Below are 16,221 nucleotides of genomic sequence, written 5' to 3'. Positions count from 1 at the left end.
TGCTCATCATTATTCATAACACTGGATCACAACTGCCAAAACCTAACCTATCTTAATTTCTTAGCATTGACCAACATTCTTTTTTTAAGCTTATTTAGAGAAAGAGAGAGAGAGAGAGAGCATGTGCGTGCCAGAGCATGAGCAGGAGAGGGGCAGAGAGAGGGAGACAGAGAATCCCAAGCAGCCTCCACACTCAGTGGGATTCAAACCCACCAACCATGAGATCACTACCTGAGCCAAATAGTCAGATCCTCAAACAACTGAGCCACCCAGGCATCCTACCTGAAAGTCATGCCCTCCTGAAAGTACAAGAGACACATGTATCTATATCACAAACACAGGAATCAGATTTTTCAAAGGTTTCATAAGTTTTGACATTAAGTCTACAAAATTAGAAAATTGTGGAAGGAACAACAGGTTTTGGCTAGGATGCGGAGAAAGGGAAACTCTTTTGCACTTTTGATAGGAATGCAAAGTGGTGCAGCCACTCTGGAAAACAATGTGGAGGTTCCTCAAAAAATTATAACCCAGCAAATGCACTACTAGGAATTTATCCAAAGGACACAAAAATGCTGATTTGAAGGGGCACATGCACCCCAATGTTTATAGCAGCGCTATCAACAATAGCCAAAGTATGTTAAGAGCCCAAATGTCCATCGACTGATCAATGGATAAAGATGTGGTATGTATATGTGTGTGTGTGTGTGTGTGTGTGTGTGTAGCACACGCGTGCGCGCACACACACACACACACACACACACACACAGAATATTACTCAGCAATGAAAAATAATGAAAATTTGCCATTTGAAACAACGTGGATACAACTAGAAGGTATTATGCTAAGTGAAATAAGTCAGAGAAAGATATCGTATGATTTCACTCATATGTGGAATTTGAGAAACTTCACAGATGAACACAGGGGAAGGGAAGTGAAAAATAAGATAAAAACAGAGAAGGAGACAAACCATAGGAGACTCTTAAATACAGAGAATAAACTGAGGGTTGCTGGAGGGGATGTAAGTGGGAGGACAAGTTAAATGGGTGATGGGCATTAGGGAGAGCACTTTTCAGAATGAGCAATGGGTATCATATGTAAGAGATGAATCACTGGGTTCTACTCCTGAAGTCAACACTGTTCGTTAACTAACTTGAATTTAATTAAAAAAAAAAAAAAAAGAAAATTGTGGAAGGAATATTAGCTCTCTTTACTGTCTATTTTTAATACAAGTATTGTACTTCATGCATAAATGATGCTGTAGCTACCAGGTAACTCTCTAAAGGCTGGTTCAAATGTCCACTAATTTAGTTTTATCATTTTGTATACTGGAAATAAAGCAGTCAGACCAGAACACTGCCACTGGATAATATTCTCCAGCTTAGAAAGTTAAAGGTCTATGCATTACGAATTTATAATACGCCAGGAGACCATTATCCTGTCAAAATCCTGTTCCACTGACTTCTGATCTCTTAAATAGTTTCACTAAGCAAGTAGTGTCACAGAACTGTAGTGAGAATAAAATGCAGGTTTTTATTGTGCAAAAAAGCACAAAGATACAACACTGGCAAGGTACTGGCCTCTACAGCCAGCCAGGTCACTGAGTGGATACAACATCTTGTGTGTCAGACACACTAGGTCTCCTTCCTTCCAGCTGCAGACATTTCACTTTAATAGCATGCTGGAGAACAGAATTCACTCAGTGCCCACTATGCACAAAACTGCATGCTTCATGTCGTCAGCCAAATAGGACCTCATGATGAAAGAGAGAAAAAATACCAGCACATGAGACAGAAGACAGTATTCTGGTCATGATTCAGTGTTACCCTGACAACATCTTTTAAACACTCTGGGACCCAGTTTCCTCATACTCAAAAGAGGCAAAGTGGCCCATTTATTTCTGGATGACTAGACAAGAAAAAAAGAAGTCATGGGTCAAGATAAAACAAAAACACTCTGAAAAACACTCAATTTCTCTTCTAGCAATTTCGGCCATACTCATTACATTTGGAGTTTTATGCTTCTGCCAATAAGTTTTGCTATTGTAATTGCCCACTGCTTCTTCTCTTGGGATATGGTTGTGTGAAAACATGAAGTCTAAGGTTGTGGCAGCCCCCTTGCAACCATACAGGGAAAGCCAAAAAAAAAACCACACCTGTGAAAAGGCTGATGAAGGCCCTCACGTGAACTTCTGAACTACCCATTTCCAGATTTATTATAAAGTAGATGATTAAGGGGTGTCTGGGTGGCTCCGTCGGTTAAGCGTCCAACTTTGGCTCAGGTCATGATCTCATGGTCTGTGAGTTTGAGGCCCGCATGGGGCTCTGTGCTGACGGCTCAGAGCCTGGAGCCTGCTTCGGATTCTGTGTCTCCATTTCTCTCTGCCCCTCCCCTGTTCATGCTCTATCTCGCTCTGTCTCAAAAATAAATAAACATTAAAAAAATAATAATAAAAAATAAAATAGATGATTAAAAAAGCAAATAATAGTGAACAAAAGAGGTCAGCCACAAAAGAGTGTATGCCATGTGGTTCCATTTATTCAAAACAACCAAAACTACAGTGTTCATGTTTCCATACTTACATTTTACAGTGTTAAAGCAAAAGGCTATGAGAAGGCCTCTGGGATGCTGACAAATGTTGGCTTTTATTAACTTGGTGGTGGTTATGAATAATAATAATTCAGAAGGCCATACATTTCTATTTTATGCTCTTTTCTGTGTTAAATTTCATAGTAAAGGAGTTTAAACATTTTTTAAGTCTTTTTTTTCTTTATTTAAGTAATCTCTGCACCATGTGGGGCTCAAACTGATAACCCCAAAATCAAGAGTTGCATGCTCTTCTGATTAAGTCAGCCAGGCCCTCTGGGGTTTAAATGTTTTAAATGAAAACAAATATAAACATGGGCAAAAGTAAACTACACAATAACTCACTTTTTTCCTGCACAAAACCCACTTAGATGTATTCATAACAGAATTAACAGCCATAACCAAAGTGTACTGGTGAGGGGAGTTCTAAAAGGCAATAGACCCTGTACTACTTAAGAACATAGTACTGGAAAAGAGTCAAAGAACCAGGATTTAATACCTGGCTCTTCCTCTAAGTGGGAAACATTTTGAGCTAGCTACTTAACCTCTCTCTGTACTGCAGTTTACTCATCAATAAAATGAGGATAATAACAGTGAGTAGCACAGGGTTATAGTGAGGAAAAATGACCTACTATACATGCAAGGTGCTTAGAACAGAATCTGGCACATAGTAAGCACTCAACAAATAATAATTACGATTATTTTGAAGGCTTTAAAATTAAACGGATGAAAATATGTTAAGACACGCTTGCCAAATTTGATAATGGTGAGGATAGCAAATATGAATCAATCACATGGCTTATTGGGCAATATATTTTACTACTTTTGAGATCCTAAAAGTTATCATTTATACCATGAGAATATTAAGCACTGACTGATTTATTTCCCAGATGCCTCCTTCAGAAATAGGGTTGATATGCAAAAATGCATATTACAAGAACCTTAATGTAGAATACTAAAGAGTACCTTATGGCTGGCTATAAGTGGCCTATTTTGATAGCCTACAAACAAGTTAATAATCTTACATCAAGTCATTTCCCCAGTAATGAAGATGCTATAAGCACATAACTCAGCAAAACAGCTTCCTCAGGCACTAGTCTAAAAAACTGTCGTTTAAAAATTTAAATAAACATCATTTACATTAGGGATAGGGATTAAAGACTATGCTTATCATGATGAAAAACATATATACGTTATAGTTTCTGTGTTAGGGAAGTGCATTTAACTTTTTGAACTTTGAGATTTGGAAGCAGAATGTAATCAGCTTACTTTCATTTAAGTATTCAACAATGTATACACGACGAGAAAATGGCTATTAAGAGAGCCATAAGTCCTAGTGAGTCTGGCCAACAAGTTACTTCCTTCAGCAATTAAAAATAATGTAGCCAAATATATAACTTATAAATCACTGGCAGTGGTTATTAGTTACATAAAAACTATCTTTAAGGAAGAAATATTAATAGCTAAAGTTAAATGAAACAAACAAAAAACAATCAATTACTATCCACTGGAATAAAAGCCTGTTCTGAAAAAGACAGAAAACTAGTTGTGAAGGTCCAAGATAATTTTCAGATTGGTGTATCCTTAATATGTAAGAAAAAAGAATCCTAGAATTTATCTACCCATTCATTTAAGTTTTCTCAGGCAATTTCATCCATACCCAATGCCAGACCAATAAGACATATGTTAAATTAAATACCTGCTCAAATGTTCATATATTCAGAGGATTCCCCTGATCATTCAATCTAAAAAAGCCCTTGTCACTACCCTAAACACACTTCTTTTTTTTAAGTTTATTCATTTTTTGAGAGAAAGAAAGAGACAGAGTGTGAACGGGGAAGGGGTAGAGAGAGACAGGGAGACACAGAATCCAAAGCAGGCTCCAGGCTCTGAGCTGTCAGCACAGAGTCGGACGTGGAGCTCGAACCCATGAACTGTGACACCTGAGCTGAAGTTGGATGCTCAACTGACTGAGCCACCCACACGCCCCAGGAGAGAGAGAATCTTAAGCAGGCTCCATGCCCAGCATAGAGCCCAACATAGGGCTTGATCTCACGACCCTGGGATCATAACCTGAGCCAAAATCAAGAGTTGGACACTTAACCAACTGAGCCACCCAGGAGCCCCTAAACACACTTTATTTTAATTCATAGCACTTACTACCTGCTGACATTATATACCTCTAAATTTCCTATCTGTCTAGACTGGAAATAGAACATAAGCTCGGTGAGCAGAGACTATCTGTCATGTTCACTGTTGTACCCTTAGCATTGAAACGGTGGTTGATACAATGTAGGCTCAACCTTGTCCTCTTCTGAGCTCTACACAGAGATACCCAATGGCTTATTCTACATCTCCAACTAAATGGCTCTTTAGTACCTAGAATTCAACATTTCCAAAAGTGGACTATGATCTATGCCCAACCCCAGCCCTAATGACAATAGCAGAAGTCAGTAATGGAATCACGCACTAATCACCGGGCAACCTGAGCCGAAAACTTAGAAGTCACCCTTGATTACCCCCTTTCCCTAACCCACCAAGTCCAACGAGCAACTGTCTTTTCACTTCTATCTCAATTTGGCACTCTTCTCCACCTTCAAACATCATTCAAGCCATCATTATTGTGAACCTAACTACTACAATACTCACCCTTATTTCCAGCTTCTTATCAACTCTAAATTCTTTTTTTAAAAGATCATCATCACTCTTACAACTCTTAACTGGCTTCCCATTATTCTTCAAATAAGAAACAAAATCTTTAACATGGTCTTTGGCCCTGTCTCCTTTTACATGCTCACGAATCAATCATTAAAGCAAAAACAATTAGCCTCTTATTTTGACAATAACATGGATTTACCTTCACGATATTTAGTAAAATTAACCTTCTAGGAATCAAACACATGAAAAATAACAAATCTGAGATTTTAAAGTTTTGTTACATTCATAACCTAAATGTTTTCATTTCATATTAAAACACTTAGGGGCGCCTGGGTGGCTCAGTCAGTTGAGCGTCCGACTTCGGCGCAGGTCATGATCTTGCAGTTCATGGTTTCCAGCTCCATGTAGGGCTCTGTGCTGACAGCTCAGAGCCTGGAGCCTGCTTCGGGTTCTGTGTCTCCCACTTTCTGCCCCTCCCCCACTCATGCTGTCTCTGTCTCTCTCTCTCAAAAATAAACAAACATCAAAAAAAAAAAAAAAACAACACATTTAGTCAACTGTTCTTCTACGATACTCACTGGGCATCCATGTCTGCAGGTGTAAATATAAAAATATGCCTCAAATACATTAGTTTAAAAAAAAAAAAAGACATGATATGGAATGGTGTGTAGAGTATAAACTTTCTGTATTTAAAAAAAAATCAGGGAGGGGGCTAGATACAGATATATATGTAGATAAATTGAGGGTTAAAGGATAGGGAAGATTTCTTGAAACTTACCTCCTTCTTTACATTGTTCAAATATAATTTTCATTTTTTATTTTTATTATTTTATATATATGCTATACGTCATTTATAAAACGTATATTTTACTACTTTGTATAAAGTATTATTATGTATGTTTTACTTTTATAATTTTTAATAATATTTTTAAAAGATTTATCAAAGAAAATTAGTATTAGTTCAATTGAAATAAAATCTCCATGTTTACTGTCCCTCACATTTCATCAGAAACAAAATAAACCTGATGGGATTTAATCCCTCTAAATGAAGTCAAAAATTAGGAAGCAAGAAAATAATGTATGGCTCTTCAGCAGCTACATATAAAGTTTTTCTAGCCACCATCTCCCTGATGACAAAATCTAACAGAAAAAAAAAAAGGTCCAAGTTATGATCCCATTTAGTTTAGAAATACAGAAGAGATCCAATTTGATCCCACCTAATCCCTATGTATGAAAATTAAACTCATTCTTACCTCGATTTGACAATCTCTTTTTCATATATATCTTCAATGACCTGTTATCAAAAATATAAAAATGTTTAATATTTCAAACATTTTTTTATCCTAAATTGATAGTTTTCTATCTATTACTGAGTTACTGAGATTACACAAAATAAGTTGGTTTAGGATATCAAATACTACTGAAATAATAATTAAGAGATCTTTATAATCTCATCACATTCCTCAAAATGTAAAATAACAGAAAGCAAAGTTGTAGAAGAAGATAAATAATAAAATATGTCTACATAAAAAGATTCCTATAAACAATCATTAAACGATATATTCAAGGTGGCTCTATTGTGAACGTCTAAGATGACTTATTCCTAATATTTCTAGGAAAAATAAAAATTCACAAATAAGAATATTTTAAAAAACTTAAAAGTGTATGTTATCAGACTCCATCTAAGAATCATAACAATGTACTTTCAAAAGCCAGACAGTAAACTAGAAGTGTGAAGACATAAAAGAAGCAGATTACAAGTTGGTTTTCCAAATACACACAATAAAGCCTCAGAATTTCAATTCTTTTAGGTTAGTGAGGCCAGGATGCTGTGATACTTCAGAATTCAGCATTGATGTTGGAAGCCTGGTTCAAATCACCCATTTTCATTGCAGATAGCTAGAAACCTTGCCTAGGACAGCTCTAAGGCTCACTTTCCCAATCTACAAAAAGGATCTACACAAAGTATCCCACAGGGTTGCTACACAAAGTATCTACACAAAGTATCCCACAGGGTTGCTATAAATAAGATACCACATGTAAAGAATTTAGTGCAAATGTTGGCATATGGTGAGTCTTTAACAACAGTTACCAGCAGAAGTAACAGAAATGCTACTAATAATAGTTAAAAAAAATCCTACTGTAAAATTATGAAGTCCTTTAACATGTCATATATTTTACTGTAGCTATAATATCTTTTAACTGCTCAAAGTTATTTGTCACGTAAATGTGGGTGATAGAGGGAGGAAGACAGTGAGGCAAACAAGTCTTATTCAATTTAGAAAAAATTTCTGTTATTGCTTTTCTTTTTATAAAAATTCAAATTAAATAATAAAATGAAAGGCATAATCTTTAAATACCAACCTACAATAAAGTTCTTCTAAACAGATATACATAACTTCATTCAGTTATTATAACTAGTGTTAACTAAAATGATCTGGATATAATCTTTGAAAATCTAAATATGGAGCTGAGCCTGGGTGGCTCAGTCAGTTAAGCATCCGACTTCAGCTCACGTCATGACCTCATGGTTCACGGGTTTGAGTCCCGTGCTGGGCTCTGTGCTGACAGCTCAGAGCCTGGAGCCTGCTTCAGATTCTGTGTCTTCTTCTCTCTCTGCCCTTCCCCTGCTCGTGCTCTCTCTCTCTCTCTCAAAAATAAATAAAAACATTTTTTAAAAATTAAAAAAATAAAAATATATGAAAATCTTAACAATTAGGTTCAACTCAATGTAGTTGCATCATTAGAATATTCTTGTTATTAGTGAAAAATGACCCTAGGAACCCCCAGACAACATATACAAACACAAACACATACAAACAGCATATAAAATAAAGCAATTCTGGTAGTAATTAAAGTGATCAACACATACATGTTTATGAATACCTCCTGACGAATACAGGGATTACAGGCAAAACAAAAATATATTTACAAATGAAACATTTAAGCTCAAATAATGTAAGAAATTTCTGGTTAAGGGGCATCTGGGTGGCTCAGTTGGTTAAGCGTCCAACTTTGGGTCAGGTCATGATGGTTAGTGAGATCAAGCTCCACACTGGGCTCTCTGTTGTCAGTGCAGAGCCCACTTTGGATCCTCTGTCCCCCTCTCTCTCTTTCTGCCCCTCCTGTCTCTCTCTCTCTCTCTCTCAAAAATAAAGTGTTAAAAATTAAAAAAAAAAAAAAAAAAAAAAAAAAAAAAAAAGAACTTTTCGGTTAAGTTCAGTGTTACCAAGTGTGCCTAAAGCATCACAACTCAATTTACAATGGCAGAACCTAAAGGGAGTCTTCATTAGCTGACCCTTGAACAATGGTGCCAATCCCCCACACACTCAAAAGTTCATCTGTAACTTTGGACTTTCCCCAAATTTAACTAGTAATAGTCCACTGTTGAACAAAAGACTTACAGATAACATAAACACCACATTTCATGTGCTATATATATTATATACTGTACTCTTACTGTATCATATACTGTATGTTATATATATATATGTATAGTATATACTGTATGCTTACTGCATATACTGTATTACACACTGCTAGAAAAAAGAAAATGCTACTAAGAAAACCATAAAGGGGGAGCCTGGTGGCTCAGCTGGTTAAGCATCCGACTTCGGCTGGGTCATGATCTTGCGGTTCATGAGTTTGAGCCCTGCATCAGGCTCTGTGCTGACAGCTCAGAAAGTGGAGCCTGCCTCAGATTCTGTGTCTCCCTCCCTCTCTGCCCGTCCCCCGCTTGCACTCTGTTTTTCTCTCTCTCAAAAATAAACATTAAAAAAAAAATAAGGAAGAGAAGATACATTTATAGTACCATACTGTGTATGTATATATACATACATGTATACACAGACCCATGTAGTTCAAACTTACGTTACTCAAGGGTCAATACTTGTTAAATGGCATGCAATGTTATCTCTGTTTCATTTAAAGATCTCTCTTTTAAGAATCTATTTCAAGGACTCCTGGGTGGCTCAGTCAGTTAAGTGTCTGACTCTTGATTTTTGGCTCAGGTCATGATCTCATGGTTGGTGAGATCAAGCCCTGCATCCAGCGCAGTGCTGACAGTACAGAGCCTGACTGGGATTCTTTCTCTCTGACCCTCCTCAGCTCCACACAAGCATGCATATGCTCTCTCTCAAAAACAAGCAAAAATAAATTAACAAAACAAACAAACAAAAGAAAACAAAACATTTCAATGAGAATGAATCCTACATTTAGGAATTTTTGTTTTCATTTATCCTAAATTGTTCCAGTTGAACCATAAGTCCATTCCCTTATTTAAATATTACTGGTCTTTAGTTATCTAATCCTCTACCCTAAACAACTCCCACTGCTTCCACCAGTTTTACAAATTTTTATCTCAGTTCATCAACCTAAAAATTTAAAAAAATATATCTTCTATCCTACATGTACTGTCAAAAATTGTACAGAAATTCCTGTATATTTACAAAGATATTCATTACATGGTCATTATAATAATGATAAGTTTAAAATAATCTAAGAATCTATAAACAGGAAAACAAATTATACACACAATTTTTGAAAAGCTTAACACAGTAAAATGACAGTAAAGGTGATCTCTGGGTAGTGATTTTTATTTTCTAATGTGTAACTTCTACATTTTCCAAATATTCTAACATGAGTAATTGTTAGTCTGATAATTAGAAAAGTATAATTTGAACTTAAAAAGAAATCATGGAATGCTTCTGTTGAATTAGCCCTTAAAAAAAGAGATACAAAGAACGTACCTATTCAAAAAGAATGTCGTAAACCAAAAATACTTACCTTTATATCAAAAGGTGATTTTTTCTTGATATGCGGAGCCCAGTATTTACATGCTAACTGCAAAAGTAAATAGTATAAACAATAAGTCACAGGTTCATATCATTGTCGAGCACAAAGACTGAGATCATATATCAATAAGCTATTTTTTAACAAACACTACAGGCACTGGGGGACAAAGTAATTCTACTTTCTAAGAGGACTATATGGGCAAGCAGGCCAGTTAGCATCCTTGGCCCCAGCCCACTAAATGCCAGTAAGGCCCTGCACTGCACTCTGTCATTGTAATTTTAAAAAACAAAATATACTTTTCTAATCACCGCTAAAGAAATGGTAGGACCCAATTAATAACCACAGTCAAATATCTTCAGCTAGAGGTAAGAAAACCCAGGAACCTCCTAGAAAGAACACCCTAGAACCTACAGATTAAGTGAGCTACCCAAGATTACAATTAGTTAAGAGTTGAGCCAGTATTAGAAAAACAGATTCAAAATCTTCAGTTATATGTATAAAACAATAACCTTCAAGTGATTAGTGGACACATGTAACAAAACCTAAAAAGTTATCTATAAGCGGATTATTACAGAGAATAAAAGAGCTGGTATACTTTAGCAGATTTGGTTTCACTTGGAAATTGTGAATTCTAAACACATACATTCAATATTTCCAGACATTTAGTTGGATTGCATAATATTATATTCAAGAAAAAAGTGGTTTTATTAATATATGTTTTTTAAAGAAACTCAACTACAGGGGCGCCTGGGTGGCTCAGTCGGTTAAGCATCCAGCTTCAGCTCAGGTCACGATCTCACGGTCCGTGAGTTCGAGCCCCGCGTCGGGCTGTGTGCTGACAGCTCAGAGCCTGGAGCCTGTTTCAGATTCTGTGTCTCCCTCTCTCTGACCCTCCCCCGTTCATGCTCTGTCTCTCTCTGTCTCAAAAATAAATAAACGTTAAAAAAAAAATTTTTAAAAGAAACTCAACTACAATCTCTTCAAAAATGAAAACTCTAGCAAGCACAAAGACTCAATATATTCATAAAAAAGTGAATCTGCACAGGGTCTAGTGTATTGGAGGAACTCAAATAATAGCTGATGGACTGATGTATGCATGTAGGCATGTGTGCATGGATGAATGAACAAATAAAATAAAATCTGAAATGGTTACCTCTTCTGTGAAGCTTTCCTCAACCCTACCTGATGGTGATAATTACTTCTGAACTCTACTGAATAGTCTTGTGTTTCTGTATTATTATTTGATTGCTTATCTAGCTTTCCTGCCCACTTAACTGGAACACTTATGAGATGGGACCCATGTCTTCTTTGCTTCTATAGCTAAGCACTTATCACAGTAAACACACTCAAAGGGCCTTTCAAGCAGTGAGGACACTGGTCTTGACCAAGTCTCTCCAAACCAGTAAAATAACGGCCCACTTATGTGATACCTTACTAAACTATCAATCACCCTCCAACCTGAGAGAAAATACTTCACCCTCAGTTATTCTATGCTAGTCTCATTTCCTTATTCCACTGCCTATGACATCTAGCCATCTTTTCTTTACCTCATACCATCAAGAGAACTGAATCTGCTCTGTTTTTATGATTCAGGGTCTTCCAAACAAATATGTAAATCTTATCTTCTGATCCAAACTGCTTACTGTAAATATATGATACAGCTTTTCCCTTAGGGTGTAACCTGTGACCTCTCCAACACTACCACCTCCAGGAATATACTGCCCTCCCCAACACTCTCCAGCCTCATGCAAAATAGAAACTCCTCCCAATTCCCACTTAGCATAGCCGCTCTCTCCTCTCAAAAATAAATAAACATTTAAAAAAATTAATTAAAAAAACCCCAAACTACTGTATTGAGAATGAAATCCAAACTTATCTCAGCCTCCAAGTGTATATGATCTGATCCCTACATACTCTCATTTCATACCATTCTCTTACTTTTTAAAAAAAAATTTTAAAGTTTATTTTTTTATTTTGAGAGAGACAGAGACAGCATGAATTGGAGAGGGGAAGAGAGAGGAGAAAGAGAATCCCAAGCAGACCCTGCACTGTCAGCACAGAGCCTGAAGTGGGGCTTGAACCCACTAAACGGGGAGACCATGACCTGAGCAGAAACCAAGAGGGGGACACTTAACTAACTGAGCCACCCAGGTGCCCCTCTCTCCTGTCTCTTATGTTTGCTATCCTGGCCTTCTTGATATTCACACCACAGGGCATTTGCACTTGCTATTCCCTGGACTGTTTTCCTGTTCTTCCCAAAACTGGCTCCTACTTTGCAGTTAGGTCTTAGCTCAAATGTCACCTCAGCTAGGACTTTCCTGACTGCCTTTCATACACCCCACCCCCATCACTGTCACAACGCCGTTTCATTTTCCTGACAGCACTTATTACTGTTTGAAACTATACTGCACCTTTGTCTGACTCATCTCTGTAAAATGCAAACTTCTTAAGATGAGGAAACTAATAAACGGCTTTAACCACAAAATGCAGGTAAATGGGAAAAGGGAGATCTAATCTAGTTAAAGTTGTCAGGAAAGCTACTCCAAAGTAACGTAGATGGATGACAATGAATTAACCATATAAAGGAAGGTGGGAGAAGATGAGGATTCTGAGCAGAAGGAACAATGCTGAAAGACCAGGAGGTAAAAGCATGGCAAATTCAAATACAGGCAGTTCAGTGTGGCTGAAGAAGAGTTAGAAAGAGAGAGAAAAATGGATGTAAGCACAGGCCAATACTTTGAGGGATCCTAGTCATTACCCTAAGGAAAATTATAACTCTTTAACGATTTTAAGAAGGTAAGTGATATGATCAGATTTGCATTTGCGTAAAATCACTGCCAGCAATATGAGCAATATGAAGAATGGGCTGGAGGAGAACAAGAGGAAAGACAAAAGATTTGGATGCCTAAGTCCAGAGAGAAAACAAGGGCGACGTGACTTAGTCTACAGAGAAGCAGACAGATTTAAAAGATACTTAGAATAGAAACATGTAAAATGTAAAGATTAGTTATGCTGCTGAGGGCCACAGGGCTGTTTCCCTAATTACAGCCAACCGCGGTTCACAATGCAACATAGTAAACAGGCTGTAAATGCACGCTCTCGGATAAAACGATTGCTCTCGTCACAGATGCATCTACTTGGAGCAGGTGTCTTGTCAGACTCTCATCACTCCACTCAAACGGCTAAGAAAAACCCTATTCCGCCCTCTCTTAGCCATTATCTCTGCTACGAAACTTTGCCAGTCTCAAATAGGCTAGGGTGCTGTTTCTTCTGCGAAGAAACGAGTGAATGAAGCGACGAACGAATGCCTCCTGGGTGCTCCCAGTCCCAAGGAAAATCCCACCCCCCAGGCCTTGGGGCCTCGACATCTCCTCCCTTCACACACACCAGAGTCGCCCAAGCGCACCTGCGTTACGAACTCCGCGTTGATCTGGGACACAGTAGGAGCCACGATTTTCTTGGGCTGAGCAGGGGCCGCCATGGCAGCACTCTTACTACGCTCCAGTGGTAAGGAAAGGTCCGTAGGAGGAACGGTGAACCCGATACACTTCCCCTAACAGGCAGCCACGGCTGCCTAATTCCCCGAAGCAAGGGCCAGCCAGCCGATAGGTCCTCAGCCTTCACAGTCCCACAAGAAACGCGTACAACAGCCCGTACATTTCCCCGGAAGCGGAACTGAACAGGGACGGAAGTTCGTGTAGGCGTTGGGTCTGAGCTAGAGAAAGCAGGGGCTTCGGCCTCCTCCGCATGCTCCCCCTAGCGGACATCTGAGAGAACACACCCAGCAGTCTGGACCGGGTCTCAGTGATAAATCTCAGGTAGGTGGTGTTGTGAGGGTTTTTCGTGGTAGAGTTAGTTGCAGAGGAGGGGGGAGACTTGACGAGGGGGTTCTCTCCACCCTAAAAAAAAAAAAGAAAAAAAAAAAAACCAGCCTGGTATGCAGGGCTCAGTTTTAACTGTTTTTAACAGATTCATGGAGGTATATAAGTTGACATACAATGTACTGCATGCACAGATTTAGGGTGTAAAATTTGATCCGTTTTCAGTCATACGTCCGTGAAACCATCACCAAAATCAAGATAATACGCATATTCAACGCCCCTCAAAGTTTCCTCATGACTTTTGCAATCCATCCCTGTCGCCCAGATAAGGGGCTAAGAGGTTAGTGACTGAAGAGGCAATGGAGGAAGTAAGTGTAAAATGCATTTTCAACATAAAGGAAAAAAATATAACAGTAACCTGAGAACAGATAAGACTGACGTTGTTTGTCTTAAGGGCTATCTCTTTTTACTCTAAGCGCAGTGGAAATTTTTGATTGCCTATCCTCCCTTCTTTCCAAACACAACTTCAAATTTGACCATTATCCATATCCATACTGTTTTATATTGTATATGTAAAATAGAAAACATAAAAAGATGCATTCCCTTGCTTTCCAGAAGCATGTAGTTTTGTTCAGTGATTCTCAAAGGGTAGTAGTCTCAATATAGCAATAACAGCTAACCTGCATAAGTGCAAATTCCTGGGCCCAACACCAGACATCAGAAACTCTGAGGGTGCGGTTTAGTAATCTGTGCTTTTAACAAACCCTTTACATGATTTCAGTGCACACTAAAGTTTAAAAACCACTGATCAACAGTGACAAGAGAGTTATGAACGAAAAGCAGTGCGAGCATAGGGGATGGAGTGTTTAAGGCAAATCAGAAAAGCTTCCGAAGGAAGTTGTAACATTTAAGTTCAAACTCAAAGCATGAGTAGAAACTTGCCAATGTATATGCAAAATATTATGTGTTCCATATTCGTTTAATAATACCATGGCGTCATTTTTCTTTTCAGTTCTTTCCCCCTCCTAATGCTAACAGAACTCCAGCAGTTAGCCCTGAAACTTAAGCTCTTCTAACCAGCAACAGAAAGCTCGACAAGACAGGAATTAAATGTTCTTTCCCTGATTGTAAAGAGCAGATATTCTGTACCATCAAACACACCTTGGGGCGCTTGGCTGGCTCAGTAGGTGGAGCATGGATTCTTGATTTCAGAGCTTTGAGTTTGAGCTCCTGTGTTCAGTGTAGAGATTACTAAAACAAACAGTAGTCCTTGAAAATGTTATTTCTAACAAAAAATTCTCATAAGTTACCTAGACTTCGAAATTGTTGCTATGTCTTAAAACTGTAGTTCTAATAGGTTGTCTTCTGTAACATGTAAATTGAAATATTTTCAGGGTGCCTGGCTGACTCAGCCAGTAGAACACGTGACTCTTGATGTCAGGGTTGTGAGTTCAAGCCCCATGTTGGGATAGAGATTACTTAAAAATAAAAAATAATAATAATAAACCAGTTCATCATTTCAAAAAAAGTTTTCTGCAAGCCAGTTTTAAACTTTAGTTTTCCCCATAATTATGGAAAACCAAATAAAATCCGGCTCAACTAAATTTAATCTTTGAGTAGAGTGTGAAAGTCTATATCTAATTTAAAATAATAGTAGGTAAACCAGATGGAGACAAGAATATACATGGGAGGAACTAATTCTGTATTTCTTTAGTACAAATCTGGAAAGGAAGGGCAGAGGATAAATGGTTAAGGAGGTAGATCATGTGACATGAAATGGAGTTAACATATCCTTTTGTAGGTGATTAGAAGGTATCAGGGGCTCCTGGCTGGCTCAGTCGGTTAAGCGTCCGACTTCAGCTCAGGTCATGATCTCGCGGTTCATTAGTTTGAGCCCCGCATCGGACTCTGTGTAGACAGCTGAGTCTGGAGCCTGCTTCAGATTCTGTGTCTCCTTCTCTCTCTGCCCCTCCCCTGCTCAATCTCTCTAAAATAAATAAACATTAAAAAAAAAAAAAAAAAGAAGCTATCAAAGAAATGTAATAAAAAGGAAAAGTAAAAAATAAGTTGGGGCACCTGGGTGGCTCAGTCAAATGAGCGTCCCACACTCCTTTTGGCTCAGGTCACGATCTCACGGTTCCGGGGTTCAAGCCCCATGCTGTTAGCGTGGAGCCTGCTTGGGGTTCTCTCTCTCCCCCTCTCTCTCAAAATAAATAAATAAACTTTAAAAAATAGGTAAAAATGGAAATGATTAAATATCCATGTTAGGAAATTCAGTGTAGAAGGTGGATTGGAGTGGGCCCAGGAAAGTGTTTGGCAATTGGTACCTTATGCCAGTATTATGTGATTTTCCCTTTTTAAAGAA

At 38.0% G+C, this 16,221-nt stretch overlaps 1 protein-coding gene across 1 annotated transcript in view; it reads right to left on the bottom strand.

The window, feature by feature from the left end:
• Positions 1 to 16,221, bottom strand: part of AQR (aquarius intron-binding spliceosomal factor) — a 97,137-nt gene that overhangs the window by 77,406 nt on the left and 3,510 nt on the right. The window contains exons 2-4 of the mRNA XM_019442640.2: positions 13,442 to 13,934; positions 10,027 to 10,083; positions 6,495 to 6,535 (exon numbers count right to left, since the gene is read on the bottom strand). Coding sequence (XP_019298185.2) covers positions 6,495 to 6,535; positions 10,027 to 10,083; positions 13,442 to 13,516 — 173 coding nt within the window. The 5' untranslated portion in view covers positions 13,517 to 13,934. The remainder of the gene's footprint in view (positions 1 to 6,494; positions 6,536 to 10,026; positions 10,084 to 13,441; positions 13,935 to 16,221) is intronic.

This window comes from Panthera pardus, unplaced genomic scaffold (genome assembly GCF_024362965.1).
Source record: "Panthera pardus isolate Hobbes unplaced genomic scaffold, ASM2436296v1 HiC_scaffold_24, whole genome shotgun sequence".
Lineage (NCBI taxonomy): Eukaryota > Metazoa > Chordata > Mammalia > Carnivora > Felidae > Panthera > Panthera pardus.
Note: the sequence above shows the minus strand (reverse complement) of the source record. Positions and strands in the feature narration are given on the sequence as shown.